The sequence below is a fragment of the Aulostomus chinensis genome, chromosome 12 (genome assembly GCF_037954235.1).
Source record: "Aulostomus chinensis isolate RoL2024-O1b breed Wild chromosome 12, RoL_Achi_v1.0, whole genome shotgun sequence".
NCBI lineage: Eukaryota > Metazoa > Chordata > Actinopteri > Syngnathiformes > Aulostomidae > Aulostomus > Aulostomus chinensis.
The window spans coordinates 4,117,598-4,139,169 of NC_141331.1; the positions used below are offsets into that span (position 1 = coordinate 4,117,598).

At 43.7% G+C, this 21,572-nt stretch overlaps 1 protein-coding gene across 4 annotated transcripts; it reads left to right on the top strand.

Moving 5' to 3' along the window:
* The first annotated feature begins 496 nt into the window (after nucleotides 1–496).
* On the top strand, nucleotides 497–20,560 carry ift54 (intraflagellar transport 54). 4 transcript variants are annotated; one of them, XM_086219714.1, is made up of 17 exons: nucleotides 497–751; nucleotides 1,974–2,042; nucleotides 2,285–2,446; nucleotides 2,970–3,098; nucleotides 3,483–3,896; nucleotides 3,973–4,047; nucleotides 4,183–4,203; nucleotides 4,384–4,407; nucleotides 5,921–5,996; nucleotides 6,251–6,271; nucleotides 6,579–6,666; nucleotides 8,816–8,911; nucleotides 9,363–9,498; nucleotides 9,582–9,618; nucleotides 9,701–9,777; nucleotides 16,476–16,693; nucleotides 16,859–20,560. In XM_086219714.1, the coding sequence occupies exons 1-17, from the start codon at nucleotides 629–631 to the stop codon at nucleotides 17,022–17,024; spliced, it is 1,932 nt and encodes a 643-aa protein (XP_086075840.1). In that variant the 5' UTR covers nucleotides 497–628; the 3' UTR covers nucleotides 17,025–20,560. The 4 variants fall into 4 exon arrangements, with proteins under 4 accessions (XP_086075840.1, XP_086075841.1, XP_086075842.1 ...); XM_086219715.1 differs by having other exon boundaries at nucleotides 8,819–8,911; XM_086219716.1 differs by lacking the exon at nucleotides 4,384–4,407.
* The last annotated feature ends 1,012 nt before the right edge of the window (nucleotides 20,561–21,572 follow it).

A 21,572-nucleotide genomic window follows, 5' to 3' on the forward strand; every position in this document is an offset into this window, starting at 1 on the left:
CTAAATCAGTAACAGATGTTAGCATTAGATATCGAAAACACCTCTTTTTATTGCATTTTATTGCCAGATATGAAGATGTGTTATTTGCTGTTTTTGTTGTAGTTTTTCGAGGCTTCGCCGTCCCGAGCATTACATTGAAGATATCATGAATTACAGTTCAAGATATCAATAACACAATCGCTGATTCCTGAATCTCAAAGCTCCGGACACATGAGTTGCATAAGACTGCTGTGGATAGGAAACTGCCTCAGATGTATTTTTAACTACTTCATCCAAAGTTTTGGATATCTTGAAAGATACAGTTTATACTAATTACAATGTTATTTTGTATATATTTATTTACAATTCTGACAATTCAGTATACAAATTTAACTAGGTTAAATGCTGCTATGGATAAATCTAGCTAGCTAGCTAGCTAGCGGATTGTTAGCTGTTGCTACGGTCACCAGTGGTGCCTAGCAACCCAAACCCATTGGCGCAGGCGCAGTCATCATTAATGATGCACTCTGGGATTGCAGAATATTGACATAGCAACCGGGTGGCAGAGCCACCAAGTTATTGTCGGTCTGCATCAGTTTTGTCTTTTTCTTTGGGGTTTTAACGACTGAGCGTTGCCTAAACTGCTGCCATGAATGCGGCAGTAGTAAAAAAGACACAGGACACACTCGGTAAAGTGATAAAGAAACCGCCTCTCACGGAAAAATTGCTAAGCAAGCCTCCGTTTCGATACCTACACGACATCTTCAGTGAGGTGAGAATAATCTGCTTGTTAAATCAGCATTGTGATGACTAACTAGGCCTATATATGCCTGAAGACCAGTGCTGTCAATCGCGGTGTTCACGCTGTGCTGTTAAACAACCTAGACAAGTCAACAAGCTAACTTGCTAGCTAACGTTAGCTTGTGCACAAACGTTAGCACCGAGTTAGCAAATTGTGCTGTCTTCGTAACTCTAATAAAGCCGATAAAGTGTCTTCTGAAGAAGTAAAGTTGCTGGTGGTGTAGTTTTACCTCCGTCTGGGACGCTGACTGGCCAGACTAAGGCTCATAACAGTCTGAAACATTTACGTGGCTAACTTTAGCCGTGTCCACAGCGTCGTCTCGTTGCTAGGCATGCCCGGAGCCCGACAGGGATCAACAAACCCAGTTTCGCTCGCTGTTTTCGTGTTTGGCGGCGTGTGACGACTTCGCCTGGATAAATGCGGCTGGTTCTGCGAAGCCGTCACGTTGAGAACTGGGATGCTGAGCAGCTTATCCCAGCTGGGCCGCTTCACGATAAAGCGTTACGTTGCGCTTTAAAGACAGTGATTAAATATTGGTATTTCCTTTAATGTCAATTACATTCTCAAATGTAAATTGATAGAGATTTTTATGATAAATATAGATTGAGCAACATTAAAATTTCAGGCCTTCATGTGAATTACTGAAAAAAGTTCATGGAGCTTGAAAGCCTCACCAAGCATCATCTACTGGTATCGATCAAATCAGTACTGGAATATCAAAATGTGGGATTTCCGTTAAAAAAAAATCCAATAATGTGCAGTAGGAGGACAATAGGAAGACAATAGCTTCAATCCACACATGGGTCGAAAAATTTGTACAATTTAGTAGGCTCGCTAGACCATAGCATCAGTTAATTAACAATAAACTTAGAATTTTTACCAACAAATTCCTGTTTCCCTTCTCTAAACAGAAGTATGTGCGATCACATCATGGAAATCTGACGCTTACTCTTGATTTGCTGGAAGACATTATGAGGATTCTAAACCGTTAGCTGAGCGTTTCACGGAGGTAAAGGAGAGTGAATTTTGGACATGCTCACCAGGTGGATGGTCGCGCAACTCCAGAAGAATGTTGTTGTTTTCTCTGTAATTGCTGCTGATCAGTTTAACAATAATTCAAAGTGGTTAATACATGAGAGCAGTTTGTCTGAAAAGTGAAAAGTATGTCATTTTGATTTCTTTCCACTCTTAGATCATCAAGACCACTGGTTTTATGAAAGGACTGTATGAAGAGAATGAAATGAAGTCAGATAATGTAAAGGTGAGGTGTCTGGCTGAACTGTTTTTTTTTTTTTTTATTCCATGTAGAGTTTTAGTGTGCCTGCTAGGTTATGTGTGTTGTATTCTGCAAGGATTTTCATCTTAGAGGTGTAGCCATCTTGTTGGAAAGCAACTCCCACGAGAGCTCTTCCTCCCGCGTGTTCCTCAACCACAACCTTTGTCTTCTCTACCCTGTTAATCACATGGTCCTTTTTTTCTTTTTCTTTTTTTTTAACTATCAAGGACAAAGACACAAAGATCGCCTTCCTTCAGAAAGCAATAGACGTCGTGATGCTGGTTAGCGGGGAGCCCCTCGCTGCAAAACCAGCACGCATCGTGGCCGGCCATGAGCCAGAGAAAACCAATGAGATGCTGCAGGCTATTGCCAAGTGCTGCCTCAACAAGGTTTGATTTCAGGAGGATTATATACATGAACACACACCTCATTCACAGTTGTAGTTCTCTACGTCTTCCAGCCATTATTTAGCCACCTCAGGAAGAACTTAAAACTCTTCTAATTGAACCCTGGAGATGTAGTGTAAACAGATGAGTTGGTGCCTGGTGAATAGTTGTACTTTGATCTCATCTCTCAGAGAGAATTCTTGAAAATCCTCATCCTACATAGAACATTAGCTGCTCTCATATCTGGTTGCAGTGACAACAGATTTGATATTTAAGTTTATAGAGTGGAAAATTTAAACATCATGAGACTATTACATGTGCACCTTGTTCTGAAGTACTACAAGTCAAATCATTGTGACTAATCAAAGTTAATAAGCTATCCAAAATGCAAATGTTGGGGCAGGGGGGACAGGTGACAGACAGCTAGCTGCACTGTCAGGAAGCACTGCCACTCTCAAATATGAGATGGGTGTGGTTGTAACTGTTGTGATATTACCGAAGTTAAATGATTGGTCTTGATGTGCAGATGTCCAGTGAGGAGGCAGTGAAGCGAGTGCTTGCAGGAGAAAAGTTGGATACGAGGACCAAGGCCAGCACATCCAGGTCCCAGGACAAGGAGAACAGGGAAGGACATGAACGTCACCTGGAGAGAGAGGTTAGAGCTGTTGGGATGATAAAGTCGCTTTTGCATCGGAGGAACTGGTAACCCTGGTTTGGGGAACCTTTTTTAGCTCTAACCTCACTAGGAACCACGAGTGATGTAAGTGTTTGTTGACTGGTGAAAGACAGGCCGACGCAACGACATTCTCAAACAGCAGTGCTATGAAGAGCAAGTGGCCTACTTCTACCATCAGCCCGCTTACGTCACTCGACCTCTTTAGCAGCGAGCACCTTAATAGCACAGAGTTTCTGATGGGAACACATTGCATGCTGCGCTATGGGCTGGGTCGTCTGTGTCGGCCTTTTGCCTTGAATTACTCTAAATGTTGCTGTGACTCATTTACACCCTCTGCCTGTACGCTGTTGTGACCTTTTCTAGGAGAAGAAAAAGACGATAGAGCGCACTGGGAGCGGAGACCACAAAGACCCCGACCAGCTCAGAGAGCCCGAGAGCCGACGTAGAGACGGGGAGAAGGAGCGCCGCCATGACAGGGAGCGCTCTGACAAGCACCACCGCAGTGAACAGGACCACGCCAAAGACAGGAGCCGTGACAGGGAACGAGATAAAGATAAAGACAAGGGACGCGTAAAAGACAGGGACAGGGAGAAGGATCGAGAGAGGGATCGAGAGAGGGAAAAAGACAAAAGGAGAGACAAAGACCGAGAAAAGACAAGAGAGAGAGATTCTCAACGAGACCGTGAAAGAGACAAGGAAAAACGAAAAGAAAAGGAGTCCGAGCGACCAAAAGAGGGGGAAGAGAGGAATGGACGTATGGAGAGCGGTAGCAGCAAGGTATTCCAGAACACTCGTGTGCTCAGCTGAGTTTTTAACAACGCTGGTATTTAACTTGCTATGTGTTTGTGTCCAGGCCAGAGTGTCAGAGGAGCCACAGCAAAAACCCACCCCTGAAGAGTCCAGTAGAACAGCCAAACATGTGTCAGCAGTAAGTTCTCCTCTAGCAGCGAAGTCATTGTTACCATTCAGTATATCATGATTGTGGTTTATTGTTCTTTTATGAAACTGTTTTAAATAGTTGGTAAGAAAAGCTTTTATTTTCTTATCCCTCTTATTCTGGAAGGAACCTGTGCCAGCTGAAGAGGTATTTGACCCTGCTTACCAGTCAGTAAAGAATTAGACCTGCAGACAACTTAGAGTCAGTCTTGGGGTGTTGCTTGCTTTAGTGCTGATAGTGAATAGAAATGTCTGTGTGGTCTTGTTTCTGCTTATTAACTGAGTATTTTGTGATTTCTTACCCTGATGCTATGTTCTTGATGTACAGCCCACAGAGGCAGTTGAGAACCAGGTGACATACTGGCTCTTTAGTTCGTAGATTTCCCTTTTGCGCTGCAGTCCAGTACACCAGGGGTTCCCAAACCTGGAAGTGTGAGATGATTTCCAGAAATCAAAATTGATTTATAAATTGTGAAACAGGATTTAATTGTTTCTAAAGAATGAAACATAGCACTATAACTGGTGCTGTGGGATGAAATCAATATGGCAGTATATTGCATTTATTTTCCCTTCACTGTATGGTTTTAGAAACTTTTTTGTTGATTTATCATTATAATGTGATGTAGCCTACATATTATGACAATACTGGGGTGGTACATAAAAAAATGTAACTTTCAGCTTTAATTTGATATTTTCAAGAAATAATACAGAGTTCTGCTATGTGTATCTGTCGCAATGAAGTATTTAGTGATGAATCCTCTCATGGCATGTGTCAGAACATGAGGTCCCTGCCAACTTGAAATCAGTTTGACTTTGGCAGTGTTTGAATAGGCCTATTTGTGTGTGTGTGTGTGTGTGTGTGTGTGCGTGTGCGCGCGCGCGCAATATGTACACAAGGTTAGTACACCTCAGCTGTATCTCGAGTGGTCGTGAGTCTCTGGCACCTCGAGGGTCCTGAGCTGAAAAGTTTGGGAACCCCTGCAATACACAGTGCTTAGTAGTGCCCCCCCCCCGTTATTTCCATTCATGTTCATTTTGCATGTGTAATGGTCTTACACAGTACAATGACACACAATCCACTCATCACCATGCATCTCCACTGCTACAACTGATTTTCCCAGCTTGAGTCATCCAACAATTCTGAATCACTTCTGTGACTAAACCAGCGTGAGGTTAGCCAGTGTGCTGTCAGACACGCGTCTAGGCTGTAACACAGTTAAGTGACTAATGATTAATGGACTTGTTATGATGTGGGACAGACATTTCAAAGAGGACATGTTGGTTTGGCAGTAGGTCGTGAATCGTGAGTTTTACAGTTGAGCATCAAACCAAACGAATTTCATCCACATCAAGGAGTTTGCTAGACGCTGTCGTAATTTCACATTTGTCCCCACTACCAGCTTCACTCCTCGGAACGTCTTCCACACTGCATCCAGTTATGTATGCGCCTCTGCTACACTTGTCTCCTTCACCCTCGTCATATCACAGCTGAGCTATAAAAGCTTGTGACAGCCATTGAAGATTCAGTCTTAAGTCATTTTGCTTTTATACATGAGTTTCATCTCACTTGTGTGCCATGCTAGAATGCTGCTGCATATTAGAATAAATTTCATTAAAGTGGAGCCTTGAGTTTGTTACCAGTAGTTTAAACAGTGTTTTTTAAATATCTGCTAGTGTGATTGGCAAGTTTGTGCACGGGAAGCTAAACTGCCTTTCACTCTCTACATACAGAGGTCTACGTACATGGTACAATCTGTAGGTACTCTGAACAAGATGGCAGGTTTCCAGGTTATTCAAATGATTAATGATTGTTGCCTCTCTCTGCTTTTTTTTCCCCTTAAAATTCTTTGTGTGTGTAATCACAGTCTGGCAGTCCAGCAAGAATACCTCGGCCTTCATCTGCCAAAGGGCAACGGAGGAGACCCAAGTTTGCTGGTCAAGGTAAAGCCCCCCCAACCCCCTATTTAATCACCTCCAAGTACATTACGTGGAAATATAAGACTAATATCAGCTTCAATGCCTAAATTGTAAATGAGGAAGGAATGGCTCAGTAGGATCGTCACTGAAAAAAACAGTACAAGCTTCCTTTTTTCCAAACAGACAAGTGGTCTTTCAGTTGATGGGTTTCAATGTTGCCATAGAATCTTTAAACGAGTCAGAGTGCCAACCAACCTTGCTTTGTTTGTTGTCTACAGATGATTCTGACAGTGAGGGAGGTGAGTGTCCATCATCTTATTGCATCTTTCACACCAGAACTTACAGAAGCCACGGCAGGTCTGATGTGCATCTTAGGATGGCTGAAAAGCAGAGCGCTCTATTGATCATCGCTTCAGACTGTGCTACTTTGGGTTTAGTCTTCAAGCTGAGTCACCTGAGAATGTAGAGTGAATCAGTGAGTGACTCAGTCAGTGACAGGGGAAAAGATATTCGTTGTAAAAGCATCTGAGTTCATGAGTCGTTGTAAAATCTACGATAAACTGAACTATACGATACTGGGCTAAATAAGAGTCAATGCTCTTGCAGACGGAGATGCTCAGTTGGCCCAGGGACCTGTCCCTCTGGAAAATGGAGACGCTGCAGGGTCCACGGTGCCGTCTGACAGGGCCTCCAGGTCTGTGCAGACAATACTCTTCACTTCCATTGCAAGCACTTGTAAAACTATGTCATCAACTACTCACCAAAATCATGCTTCAAAATAGACTAAGAAAAAGCAGCAAAAATCCTTGTCATAAGATGTACTGCAATCCTTCCCTATGTAGCCGTGTACTACTGCACCAGAGTTGTATTACATTTGAAGACATAATCTCGTGCGCAGTTTTTCAAGGTCCTTGTTATGTAGGTTGTTCCAAGCTTCTTGAGAACTTGACACCTCTGTGGTTTGAGGCTCTCCGTTGCTTCTGCCTCTTGGAGTAATCACAGAGTGACAGGATAATGCTGAGAGCTCGGCCCTGTGGAGATAATTGTATCCTCCTCTGGACTCCTTGTTCTTGTTGCTGAAGATGGTTCTTTCTGATCCGTATGTTTAGAGCTTTTGCCTCACCGCTGAGTTAAAATGGGGATAATTAGATGCCTCTCTGGTGGTGTTGCATGATAGATACCAATCTGCTGGTTCTTCTCAGAATTAAGAAGGCCACTTATTTCTTTTTGCCTGCAAGGCCCCCAATAAAGACCACTGTTGACCAGACCTTTACTGGCCGTCCATGGTGAAGCAGGGTCCCACTGGTTTCCTGTCATGGTGCTGCTGGATATTGTCTGTTTAGGAAGGGAAGTTGGCTTGATGAGTTTTTCATCTGCTGCTCTGAGTTTTCTTGGCTCGTCATTAGGATTCTGGCCCTCAACTAAGAGCTAAGAACAGCACATCTGGAAACCTCTGTGCTGCTGCTTTGCTGGCTGATGCAGGACAGCTACCTTGACTGGTGTTTTTATAGACCCAAAAACTGTCACTTCTTCACTTACCTCACCTTCTTAGCCTCGCTGTCTGTCTCCTTGTGTAAATTTGGTTGATCTTGAAATGGATCATGTGCCCACAAAACTATGGAAGGGAGTTTCACAATTTCATTAACAGTTTCCGTGGAATTCAGCTTTTCTATTTGTGAAATTAAATTTTAGCCTTCTGAAATGTGTTATGTTCTGTTGAAAAATGAAAAAGTTAAGAAGTGAGAAATGTTGTGTGTGGTCTAAAGTGCCTAAAACTGTTTGGAAAAACGACCTCATTGTTATTGCTTTGGCTGATATTGCAAATGTGATACGATTGATGATATTAGATGAAATTATCTTTTTTATATTTATATTTCAGTAGAAAAAGTTAATTGAAATGATAATGGTGTGATTTTTTTTTTTCCAGAGATGTGTACCAAAGTTTGCTCTGTTGTGCTAAAATACTCCATTTTAGGGCCTGTGATTTTAGAGCAGAAATAATCACTGATTAGCGATTCTTGTTACAGATGTGGGGAATTTTTTTGTTCTGGACTGAAAAATGGAGTCTTTCTATGTTCATGGGGCACCGAGCTCGTACCAATATCACTATGTAAAGTTGGAAGGCTTACAGAAATAACTTCCTTTTATTAAAACATATCAACATTGTCACACGCATTAAAATTAAAAACAACCATTTGAATCAAAACTAAAATAAAATAATAATAAGGCAAATAAGGCAGAGGCGCCGCAGTGCTCTCTGCTGGACTCGCTACGGTACCCTGTTTTAAAATCACCAGAGACATCGTTTCACATGCTGTAAATATCAGCACGCATTAGAAATCATATATGATAATATAATATATCCGTGATAGACCGATAAAAGTCAATGTCTCAGCCGGGTCCTGCTTCATTCAGAATTTTTTTTTTTTTTACACACATTTTGCCTTCAACAAAAATTGCACCTGCAATCTGGATATTGTGTCAGGTCATGATGCAGTTTCTATTAAATTTAGAATACTTATTCAGTCCTACCTAAAACTTTAGCGCAATACTGCAAAATTGATAGAATTACTCGCACACATCAGTGTGTGGCATGATGCAATGTACAACCGAAATATCACATTTGCAGATCTCCGAATGTCAGAAAGAGTTTCTCAGAGAAAACACGTAGTTGAATCATGAATTGTGTGATGGATGTTCTCGAACTGACGAACTGATTTCCAAGCTAGGTTGGTTAGCTGCGTTAAAGCCATTTCATTGGTGTATTGGGGATGTGGTGCTGAACACTTTCCATCAGCTGTAGGTTGAACAGCTCGTGTCAGTGGCATGTACGGTTCTTTCAGCAGCACCAGGCGAATGCCTCGGCCCAGCAGCGCTCGCCCAGCACCCCCACGAGTCAAGCCACAGGAGAGTGCCACCGATGGGACCCCAGCTGAGAGGTGACTTCACTGCACAACCTCACCTGGATCATGTTTCCCTCATGACAACCAGGTCACATGTAGGGCACAAACAGCCAAACCACTTGTACGGCAGCTTGATCAAATGCCAACAGATGGCATTTTATAGATTTGAATGTAGGCATATTCTTATGGTCTCCCTAAAATTTCTTGCATTTGTTTTTGTCACTCCAACCTATTTTGTGCGTCACGTTGTAGCTGTGTCTTGTTCTTTTATGACAGTATCAAACGCTATCCAGTGCTGCTTTTGTTGGCAGATCACAACCAGCAGTGATGAATGTGCCTGTATAAATTGCTTGTTCCTCTTTGTGAAGACGATTTGACAACGTCTGGTCTACAGCAAGTGGAGCAAGTCAAACCACTTAATCTGCCATTATATTTCATAAAAGTGTCTACAAGATGGAGCATATTTTGCTCACTGTCTATTTTTCAGGCAGTCTAGTGCCAAGCCCTCAGCGGCAGTCATCATGGATGGGAAGCAGCCATCTGAGGATGAGGAGGATGAAGATGAGCAGTTTATTGTGGAGGAGTCAGTCCCTTCACCCGCAGATGCTCCTGAGAAGGACTTGGTAAGTGACTTCAACAGCAAATGGCTCAAGTGAGACGGAAAGAGATGAATCTGTGATATTTACGGTATTTTCTTAAATGACAGGAACCTGCCCACGAGCTCGGCAGCGGAGAGAAACATGGTACAGCCCAATTTCTTTACTCTTCTTTTTTCCAACTTATTTTTAACTCTAAATCTCTTCTTGATGATTTTTCTCACCATAGGTGGTCTTGTGAAGAAGATCCTTGAGACCAAGAAAGACTATGAGTCATCACAATCCTCCATCAAATCTAAAGACCAGGTACTGTATGTGCTCTATAACAATTTTAGTTCTGTCTTTTCTCCACTAGAGGGCAGTGTCAGCCCGCTCTCTGTAACTCATCTCAACAAAGCCCCTGGTATGACTGGCCATCAGTTCAATCAGACATTCTTGTTGTAAGTTATTTCCCTGTGGTAATTGTTTTGACCGCATTGAAATGCTCTGAGCTCTGAATCACTGGTTATTATCAAAAGAAAGATGTAAACAAATGGAGTGGAGAGGTGTAATTGGGCTGCCTTGGAACCGCAAAAATGTTCCCCTTCGGTGAAGCTGATGGTCTAATAGCCAGACAAGCAGGTTCTAGCAGACCACACACAACTGATACACACATCAAGATGTCTGGAGTAAAATGAGCTTGATTTCTGGAGTTTCTCAATAACCTCGATGTGCTTGTTTTAAACTACGGACCTCTGTGTTTTGGGAACTTTTTTTTTGAGCAATCTTGTGGACTGATAAGTCTCCCGCCTCCATGTTTGCACTTACAAAAGAAAAAAAAAGAAGAAGAAAATAATCACAGCGCACAACCAAATTCTCTGTTGATTGTAGGTTTTCAGTCGTGTTTTGATGGTGAATATAAAACGTGAAAACATAACGCACAAGACTGTCGGTTTTGGTAGATGGTTGTCAAGGTAAAACATCATTCTCTTCTCTTGTGAGTTGGTTGAGTCTGTTGGCTTATTTTTAGCTGGACCAGCGGGGCCAGCACTACAAACAAGAGTGGCGATGAGTAACCATAGTTCATGAGTGAGCACAGTTGTGCCACTGGTCAGCGGTCGAGTCACGCCGTTTCTCATTGGCTGCTGCTGCTCCTTCAAAAGGATCAACCTGAGGTGACACAGCAGCTCCACCGCTGTTAGCATTTATAGGCTAACAGTGCACTATGGTGAAGAGACATTTCATGTGAGGAAAAGGCAATGCAGGGACAGAATATTTGATGTGAGCTCCATCTCTCTGTCAGACCCATAAGTCACTGCACGGCCCTCCATAGAATAAATAGGAGAAGGCGTGTGTCAAAGGCAAGACAGCTCTTGGGGTTTTGATCTGGAAAGAACTACATCTCCTTTGTTCTTGTCAAGAACAGTTAACACGGGTAAATTTCACATTGATTGGCCAAAGCTCATGAGAGTTGGCTTTGCAGCCAAGTACAGTTAAACACTCAGTCAAGTAGTCTGGTGATTGAGAACAAGTTTTACAAACTTAAACAACAGTAACCCTGTAACCAGGACCCTTCAAAAAACAAAACAAAAACAAACTGCAGATACCTGTTCACCATAGTGAAATTACAGACAACTCCTGTGACACCACATTCAGCCAGGGCCAACACTCCAGTCCAGCCGTATACTCGGTCTGACCTCGTCTTGCTTGGCTAGAAAGAGCTGTGTTTCATTGTTATTTTAAGTGTGAATCAGTGTGACTTTTACAGTCTGTATTATTGTGAGGTGGTGCACAGTGTCTGCTTTGGGTGGTCCTCTCCACTGAAGCATTCTGTCCCAGCATCCCTTCCTAGCTGACCACCCTGACTCTGATGGATGGACTGTTTTGGACTGCCACTCATGCAGAAAGGTCCCTGATCTATCCCCCAACAGACATCATCCCTCATAACTCCCACCTGAAGTTGTCCCAGCTTGGCCACCAGTCAACTTAAGAGAAAAACAGAATTGCACTTGCAGGTTTAATATGTCTTTTTGTGTAACCACTCTTTTCAAAAGAAAGATCTTTCCAAGCAAGCATTCATCAACCAGAATTGCAGAGGTCTTTGTGTAACGTGAGTGTAGACTTTATCGTAATTTTCTTAATGCAGCCTTCTCAGTTTTCAGGCTATCCTTCATGGTCTGTAGGGGCAGCTTAGAGCAGGTATGACTGCACATAGGAAGCGTTCAAGCCCCCCCCCCCCCCTCGCCCCCCATCCTTATTGGCCTTGCCTCGTCAGCTGTATAAAGAACTATAATGACTTCCTTCCTGACATGAAAGTGTGGAGAAGTCAGTTTAATGGAGACTTTTTTCCCCCCCTGTAATCATGGTAAAATGCGCAGGGTAAAAAATGTAAATATTGAGCTTCCTCGTTCTATAAGGTATGGCAGGTTTGGAATTTCAGCTGCCACAACTTATTTTTTTAACACTGATTTGTGTCTCACAGAGTCCCGATACCTCTGATTTAAGAGTTCCCATACATTTCTGTATGAAAATGATTGACCTTCAGAGCATATTATCACTTTTAATGTCCCCTTTGTAATTTGTATTCTTTGTCATGTAAAATTACTGTTTGTTACATTAGCTATTGTCAGCGCCAGCGCCGAGCTCCTCCCCTGCTCTGCTGATGTAAATAAAGGGAATTTCTAAACAGTCAGATGATTGTGTTCTGCCATGTCCCGGCGGTGTGTGTGACTGAAGAATTTGCTGTATATTTATGGGGATGGCCTTCTTCCTGACCCCTTCGGCAGCATTGTATATTATTCCAAGATACTGCTCTTTTTATTTACACAGAATCTGCCCTTTGCAGCAGCTGCGTTTTCATAAGAATTTTTGTGTACACTTTTCTCCCCTCTGCTTTACCCCCATCAAATTAGGCCTGATGAAGGTTTGCAACGTATAAATAAACCCTGTGGCTCACAAATGGATGGCTGTTGAGTGAGAGTCACAGAGGAGAAGGGCCAGAGGACTCTCTGCAGAATTGAATCCACAAATGGATGGCTGTTGAGTGAGAGTCACAGAGGAGAAGGGCCAGAGGACTCTCTGCAGAATTGTCAGGAAAATAAATACTCCTCTGTGCAGAGCCCTGTGTCTTCATAAACATGCAGCGCTTTTTTGTGGAAACACAAGGAAATGACTCCGTGGTATTCAATTAGTCATATTCTTTCAATGTTATTGACTTGTCAGAGGATTTATGGGGTACGCTGTCCTTCTCTTGGGTCTGCCCTCAGTCTTGACAACACATTGATAACTATTAGAAGCCACGTCCTTGAGCCCCTCACACTCTTTTGAGTGTATGCCCCACCTCTCATATGGCCTCATTCAGACTGCCATCCCAAATCAGTTTTTTTGGCATATCCAGATGGATTTTAAGTCGTCGGACCCAAAAAAAAAAAAAGGAAATTCTGAATTTTTGTTACTCAGATCCTCACTGCAAGGCCTCGTATAGACTGCAGGCTTTGTTTGTTTTTTTATCCCTCAAATATATCGATCTCTTTCTGTCTTATTCTGTTTTATGAGATCAGATTTCTAGTGTCCAGACTTCATCAACCTAGCTACAAGACACAAACTTAAGGTGGCTGATATCCACGGACACACGTGAATGACAAAAAGACACTTTGGAATTTAATTGAGCAGCGAACTGAAACAAATTTGTAAAAATCCTATTTGAATCAGATTTGAAACCACCTCTAAAAAAAGGTCTGATTAGATCCTGGTTTGCTTTTTGCCTGTTCAGGCTGTCTAAGATCAGTGTTGACGCAGAAAATCTGAACAGTATGACCTGAAATCTGATTAGATTTCTACAGATTTATGTCTGTGCGGACACTCAGAGGTTATCAAAGTATCTTTTGGGTCACCCACAACCCGTTTCTCCTGATATTCACCGCCTTGAATGTCACACTGAACCACACAAAGAATCTGAACTCGCCACTTATTAGTAACGGTGTAGACACAAAAATATGTGGTTTGAGAAACCAATCAGATTTGCCTGCGGCCTGAATGAGGCTGGGTTGTCAGGTAGAGAAAGTGTTTTTGTTTTCCGGGAAGTTTTTACTCCTTTCACCCTGTAGCCCTGGGTGGTGATCTCAGTTGTCTCCCTAAGGAGCAGCAGTGACCTTGTAACAACATCCTATAACCTTCTCGGCCCTCAGCATTTTTCCCCACCTCACTGACTCCAAGTTATTTTTATGATCTACTGTAGCGAGACTGTTTAGGGGCTTTTATTAAAGAAATGCTGAGGAAGCCCATAAACAACATTTCTCACTTTTGTAGAAATTTGCTTCAGGAACACCCATCTAAACAAGCATGGATGCATTTTTCCTAGAAAGTCTAACGTTTTTACGTGGGCTCATCGATGATTTGTAGCATATTTCAACCATAAAATCATTGTTTTAGCAGTGAGTTACAGAGTGAAAGTTCTAAATTACAGTTTGTTTTGCAGCACACTGGTTTTAATGCGAGTCTCATAAACTTTTGTTTGTTTACCACAGAGATTATTTTTGGCAGTAATCCAAAATAAACTGTTCAAGTCCCATTACTTTTTGGTTGAGGGAACCCTTGGAGATGCTAGCTCCTGAGATGGGCTGCAAAAATATGACATCCCCGCAGTTTTCTTTTGATCCGCATCAAAGTGACCCAAAAAGTGTAATTTGCCTCGCAGTGACCCACTGTTGGGTGTCTCCAACTCACCTTCATTTATCTGTACTATATTCCTTACAAGGAACAAGATAAAGGTCTGCACACAGAGCTTCATTCAGTGCGACACCGTGAGTGCTACATGGGTTCAGCACTTTGTTCACTGATGTGCGCATCCACTGTTTTTCTGGATATTAATTTTAATCACGTCAGACAAAGCTTCCTTGTCTTGTTAGGCCGGGAATTCCCTATTGCCCAGGAATTTCTTCACTGTTGGGAGATAATGGGGAAACATGCCCCCCTCCCTCTTATTCTCCTGCTCATCTGTGGTCACCGTATCTAAATATTGTTCTGTGAGCAGCGAGACAGAGGGGGGCTCACTGGTCTTGTAGACCCCGACAGAGACCTCCATAAAGCAGTGATTTATATCCACCAGGACAGAGTGCACACGAACCAGGGGTCATGTTTTCACACCAAGTTTTTTATTTTCCAACAGAGAAGGAGGTGGGGGGGGGGGCGGTAGCAAGGGGATGGCAAACAGAGTGAATTCACCGGTCCTGTCTGGGTTATGCAGACCAAGCTGCTGCTGGGCAGCCCAACAGAGCCACAGTGTTTGTCTAGCTGCAAGGTTCTCAGCGCCCTCAGTGGAAAGCCACCCACCGAGCCGGGGGACCGCTGGGTCGAGGCATTTCAACCTTCACACTCCCGAGCCGTCTCAAACGGGCAGCAGAGTGAGGTTGTCAGAAATTTGCTTCCTGAGAAGAACTGCTGGCAAACAATGATGTTTGATGTCATTACTGCAGTGTGGTCTTGTCTAGTCAAGTTACCCTTCAAGCCCGGATGTTCTGAGCTGCTTGGGTTGTTTTGAGGAGATGCCTTGATAAGTTCATCAATACCTGCTCCAGCGGGGCCGAGCAGATCCAGCCCCCGGCCCCTGGAGCTCCGTGACAGCCTGTTTGTTTTGAAGAGGAAGTTGTCATTTAGTTTACACGTTGACGCGCGTGTGATTTCTGCTGCTTCATCATGGCAGGTGCTATGATCTCCACAGCCAAATAGCATAAACAAGGCCAAGAGTTGAACTTGAAAGGAGGTCTAAGTGTGGTAGTTGTTACTCTATACTGTAGTAAAATAACCCTTCTGCCACAGCCTGTTACTAAAATAAACAGGACCAAGAGAGCAGGTGGGGGTTGTGTGTCCGCTGTATGTTTCGTGTGTGGCTTCAGGCTTGCAGTATTGAGTGTTTTCTCATCATACACACACCCATACACACACACACACGCGCAGCCTCATGAAGCCCAGCTGAGCAAACATCCTCGGGTTTGCTGCCTGCTAAGAGAGGTCTTTCCCTGATACCTTCCCCTCCTCTGCCATCAAGGGACTGGGTGTAATTGGGATATAGGGACCCCCACCCCCAACTGAACGCAGTATATCAGAAGCCCCCCCCCACACACACACACACTTTACATGCCTACTCAGTGCGATTGATCTTTATATATACAGCTAGGTTGGTAGGATTCCTGCCTAACATTTTTAGCCTTGGAATCCTTTAACCACTAACTGCAGCTTTGCTCTCGCTCAGTCAGTCATTTGAGACGTCGCTGGCAAAGGTAGAATTCCTAATGTCAGTTTATTATGTTTTGGTCCAGGGACTCAAGTGATTCTTGTGTATGTTCTTAGAGGTAATTGAGTGACGAGTGCAACCATTAGCATGAAGGATGTCACAGTACAACCAAGGCTTTTCTTCTTCTTTTTTTCTCCCTTTTTACTGTGTGTTGAAAATGTTTCCATTCCTGCCTTGTTGTCAGCATCAGTCATATCACTTCTAATCAAGTCGCTAATGTGCCGTCTCCTAATTCTCAAATTAACAGATATAAATGCGCCCAACATTTCGCTGCTGCTGCTGCTGCTGCTGCTGCTGCTGCTGCTGCTGCTCACTTCTGAGTGCTGGGAGACTCAACAAAATTGTAGTTTCTCCCACCAAAATGAAGTACTGACTGCTAAGACTTGGAATATATTCCGTGAAGTCAAGACAAGTTATATTGCTCGTCAGCACAGTGAAGCTTGCACACTTCACACATCTGTCCGTAAAGAGACAAGAGGCCAGTGAGGTGCAAGGTCGTGAGAATAAGCTGTACACACGTCCAAAGAATGCTCCCAAAACCCAGCTGACATCCCAGGTCTTGATTGGAAAATGCTACATTCAGAAAAAGGCCTAATCCCAAAAATTCAATTGTCTATCAAATTAGAATATTACAATTTCCACAACTGTCGTTGATTATTGGCGTGTAGGTAAATGTATCCATCGTTGTCATGCTCCAAACGTCACTCGACGTATCTGCTGCTTCCTCACTCAGAGCCTGGTGTCTGAAGAAGCCCAGAAGAAGGAGCGGGACCTGGTTACTCGGGAGATAGAGCGGCTCCGCTCCTCCATCCAGACGGTGTGCCGCAGCACCCTGCCCCTCGGCAAAATCATGGACTACATCCAAGAGGACATGGACGCCATGCAAGCAGAACTGCACACCTGGCAGCGAGAGAACAAGAAACATGCACAGGCCTTGCTGCAGGAGCAGAGGTGAGAGGGCAGACTCACACTCTCGAACACAATAACCTCTGATTCATAACATCGCTCATCCCTGTGCACACACAGATTCCTGTGAATCTGATATTTCTGAATTTCTTTAACTTTGGTCGGCTGTGAATGACTTCATTTCACACCGCATGCTTGTACGTGCTGCAGAGCGACTGATCGGGCAGTGGAGCCTCTTCAGGCAGAACTAGCTGAGCTGGAGCAGCTGATCAAAGACCAGCAGGACAAGATCTGTGCTGTAAGGTCCAACATACTGAAGAATGAAGAGAAGATCCAGAAAATGGTGACCGGGATCAACTTCTCCTCCAAAACCTGAGAACACGAGAAACAAACCCTGCAATCAAAAACTTCTCTGAAGAAATGCACTGAAGATGTGAGTGACAGTTTTCTTGTGTAGAACATCAACAGGTCTGGAACAAGATGGTTCTCTCAAGGGTTTTGTCGGAACAGGAGATGGACTCTTGACTGATACATACACAACCAAACCAGAAGATAAAACAACTCCACACGATGGGTTGGAGGTCTGGTTCTATCCTGTTTTATAGGCTGATGAAGTTAGGTATATCAGCTGCTGCGACTGGCGTAAACATGAATAATTCAAATCCCCTCCTGCCACGCACGCTAAGCTAACCCTGTCTTTTACCCTCTATAATGGTGCCTTTGTGGAAGGAGTCGGCGCACAGCTCCTGACTTGAAGGTTGGATTTGCTGTGTGGTCACTTCATCAGAAGTCCACTTCAAAATGAGCAATAATTAACATGGGAGTCTGGTTTGCTGTATAATCGGCAATCAGGTTTGTGGTGTGGCACCAGGTTGCTTTCCCCAGTTTTGTGTGCTGCCTCTTGTTATTTTCCCCCGCCACTGCTCTGCATTGACTATACAGTTTGATTGGAGTAATACGCAGTTCAGTAATCTGTTTCATTTCCTGTTTTCCGCCATGATCACTGCATCTCCTGTAGAGCACTGCAGGGATGACGCAGTTGTGTAGGCCGGCCCTGACGTTAGCGTCACCATGAGTTCCCTCCACCAGCAGCCGGTGGGATTCCCACGCTGGATTTACAGGCACTAGACGATCAGCTCTGTGGCTAACGTATGGCTAGGAAGTTTTGTTCAACGAGATCATTTCCAGGAAGTAACAGCATGAAAAAACTACACAGCAGACGCGACTCTAGCATCCCATCGAATAGCGTCAGGCACCGTCTGCTTTCATGATGTTTGTCGTCTCTTTTAGCTCCTCATCAGCAGACGTTCTCTAAGATTCGTAAGTGTGGTATTTCCTGAGGTGTTTTAGTTCATCGATCAAAACTCAATACATTCAACTTGTGAAGCGTTCATCATCATCATTTCAAGAATCCTGCTGACTTTGGTGTGAGGGATCCAGACGTGACGCGCTGCTTAGTTGCTCCTGTGTTTGAGGAGTCATTGCTGCGCGCCCTGTCGTCCTGGTACAGTAACCATACACCACTCAGACTCCTGTGCCACGTTCCAGTTGTGGAACAGTGGCTTTGTTTTTTCTTTTTCTTTGCTAGATGTAGATAGTAGTTTTAGTAGATCTTGCTCCTTCTCCAGTCCCCTCCTATGTACACGGCAGTATTGTCATGTGTCTGCGTTCTTTCTTTTACTGTTCCAATTTGAAAGCACCACTGCACTTTGAGTGTGAACATGGGAAGAACCTCTCTGACGTGTTTGTAAAAAAAAACACTTTCTAAAAGAATGTATCTTATCTTCATTTCTGCAGCTCACCAAGCAAGGAAGCGGCACCGTTAACAACAATGCAGTGTTCTTGTCTCATACTTTACAAAGTACTTCGCACCACAGACACACTGATGTCATGTGCTTTCAGGGAAAAGTGAGCGTACAGCACGATCCTTCCACTCTCCTTGTACTGTAGGATTTGCCAAACTTTACCTCTTTCGCGATAGAGATGTTTGGTCTTATTGAAACTTCTGCGTGAACTTGAACTCTTTTTAAAATAACCTCCTATTTGACTCGCTCAATACACACGACTGAAATCAGATACACATATTTCTGTCACACGTCTCTGCTCTATATCACAAATCTCATCCTGTGCACCTTAAAAGCGTTTTTGGAAGTGTTTTGTTCCATGACGGCGCCCCCTAGTCTTCATTAACGTGATGGAATAACGTCACTCCGTAGGCTGAGAGCTTGTGTCCAGACAGCCAATTAAAACTGTCTAAAGAAAGAGCCACCGCCACCGCAGCGTTCCCTGCGATGCCTCCTCTTATCTGACTTCCGGACATGAAAACAGGTCCCGTCGTGCACCTTAGCTTGTTTAGTGAGCCAACAAACAATTTCCCCGCTAAATTAGCGGTGGAGCTTCAGCACATCGAACATGTCAACGTGCCTGCAAACATCGCTGCGATGCGTGCAGATGCTGACCCCAGAACCCAACACTCAACAACAGCCCGTCAGCTGCTGTCAATCACACGACACGCCCCTCCTCCTCTCAGCTGAACCCAAACAGTGTCAGATATTTCCCCAAAGACCCCCCCCCATCATAACCTCTTCATAATGAAACGCACTGACACGTTATGTTTATCGCAGCCGGCTGATGAGTACATGTGACTTTTAGTAGGCATTTAAAAAAAAACAGCATTGCTTTCCAAGTGTACGTAGCTGCTACGAAGCCATGAAGCAATACTGCAGTAATGATTGTAGTACACGAGAGAACAGTCCTGCACTCTAGTAGTTTCTTCTTCCACTGTGGCCATGACTTGCAGCTACAGTAAAGCTGTATCCACTCTCCACGTGATTTTAATCACCATACACACTGTAGCAACCCACCGAGGAATTAAAATACAATTTCAAGAAACAATAGTGCAACAAGAAAGCACATTTTTGTATGTATTTCATGTTAAAAGGGTAGTTATTCAGCTCTAAAACCCTTCATTGTTGAGTGTGGTTTTCCATGTTGGACGACTGCAGGAGGCCTCTTCAAATTATCGTGTTGCGGCAGGGAAACTCTTGTCACACTGAAAAAGAAGTAGTTCAAGCTATGAAAGAACTCGAGGGCGCCCCACCCAGGTGATGATGTCATCAGATCTGGTCCCAGATCTGAGCGGTTCTTCCTCTCCTTCAGTTCTATCATCCAACCAAGCCCAGCTACAATTTAAATCCTGCTTTCTAATCTGGCTAATTTACACATCACATCCATCCACCCTTTTCTGTACCACTCGTCTGTCAAGGGTCCGTCGCAGGGCCCGTTTAGTCACAAAATAGTTCATTAAAATACAGTGAAATTCAAATTATATGTATTTGATGACATAGAACGGATTTTTTGGGGCATTTTCCATTGTCTCATCAGGTCCTGAGGATTAGCACATGGATCCGCGATGACACATCTGTCCTGAACACATCTGTAGTGGGATATTTCACATTATTACGGCTTTAATGGACAAGTTCCTCTGTAGGTTTATCGCTCAAGTAGGGAGAAATAAAAACCAGTTGTTATAAGGACCAGCAGTCGCAGGTTTACAGACATCAGTTGCGTCTTACACCTTTTCATTAAAGGGCACGCTGCATCGCTTCAGTAGAAAATATTTATTCAGTTATTCAGTCGATGGATCCTTTGAGGATTCGGTGGTTTAAAAAGCCCATCATCTCATTTAGTCCTCTTTATTTACAGTATCACACTCATATAGAAATGATATTCATGAATCTTGCAGGGGAAAAACCTGGTAAGTGAGCAAGTGCGTCTTCTGTCAAAGGACTGTTGATACTGTAAACCATTTCTATCATATCATAAGTGTAAGCTGTATATTCTGTATATGTGGAGATTGTATCATAGTTCAAATAATGATATACTTTTGTAGTGCAGTGAAATAAATGGTTACGTTGCAATAAACAGGTCTCCTTGTAATTTGTTTTAAAGGGGAGGTCGAGTCCAGCGCGACCGGAGCAAATCACCTTCTACTTTCTTTTTGAGACCCTCAAGTAACAATGACTTCTCTCTGGCAAGCAACTGAACAGCTGCAACACACAAAAAGCTCCTTTTAACAGCTACTGAGCAAGATTTGTGCTGCAGGTTTGGGAGATTTATCCTGAGCCCCCCCCCCCCCCCCCCCGGGGCTCACGTGAGGCGTGACCACCTGCTTCCAGCAAATACACCGGCCCCAGATCCAACAGGTGGGGCGGGGGGAAAAAAAGAGGTGCAGTCCAAGAAAAAGGTCAGCTCCATTGTCCGTCTGCATTTCAGCTCCTACAAAGATGACGGATTTCTCTTCACTGTTAAAAAACTAAAAGGCTCAGTGTTGAACAATGGTTCATGATGCTAATGAGTGACTTGACCTTTCACGTTAACTCGGGGGGCCGCAGTGACTCGCTAATCCTTTAATCTTATCTTGACTCCTACTTTAATCTTGAAAATGAACTGCACTTTGTCTGGGTTTCATACGGAGCTCCAGTCTGGAGCGGTCCCATCGCCTCCGGCAGGAAGCTGATTCACAGACAGTTAAGGATGAATGTCGGCAGCGTTTTGGCCGTTTGCCTCAGATTTTCTTCACCAAGTGCTCAGTTCCGGGGTTAATTAACGTATTATTAAATGGCCATTTAGCCTGAGTGTTCCATTACCTGGCTGCATCTCAACAAGGTGCAGGAACCAGGTTTGGAGTCTGTAAGAAACCAGTTATTGTTGACCTGCCCTTGTATTTTTAGGACCCTGGCAGGGTGTGTGAGGCTGACCTGGCAGTGGAGGGCCGTGGCTGGGACCGTCAGAGAGCCAGAACAAATTCATGGCTCTGCACAGTTCAGGTTTTCTTACTTTTTTTTTTTTTTTTAGGGCAACATTATGCAACTCTTTTACCTCGAGTTAAAAGGCACGCAACCTCCAGCTACCCCACACACTC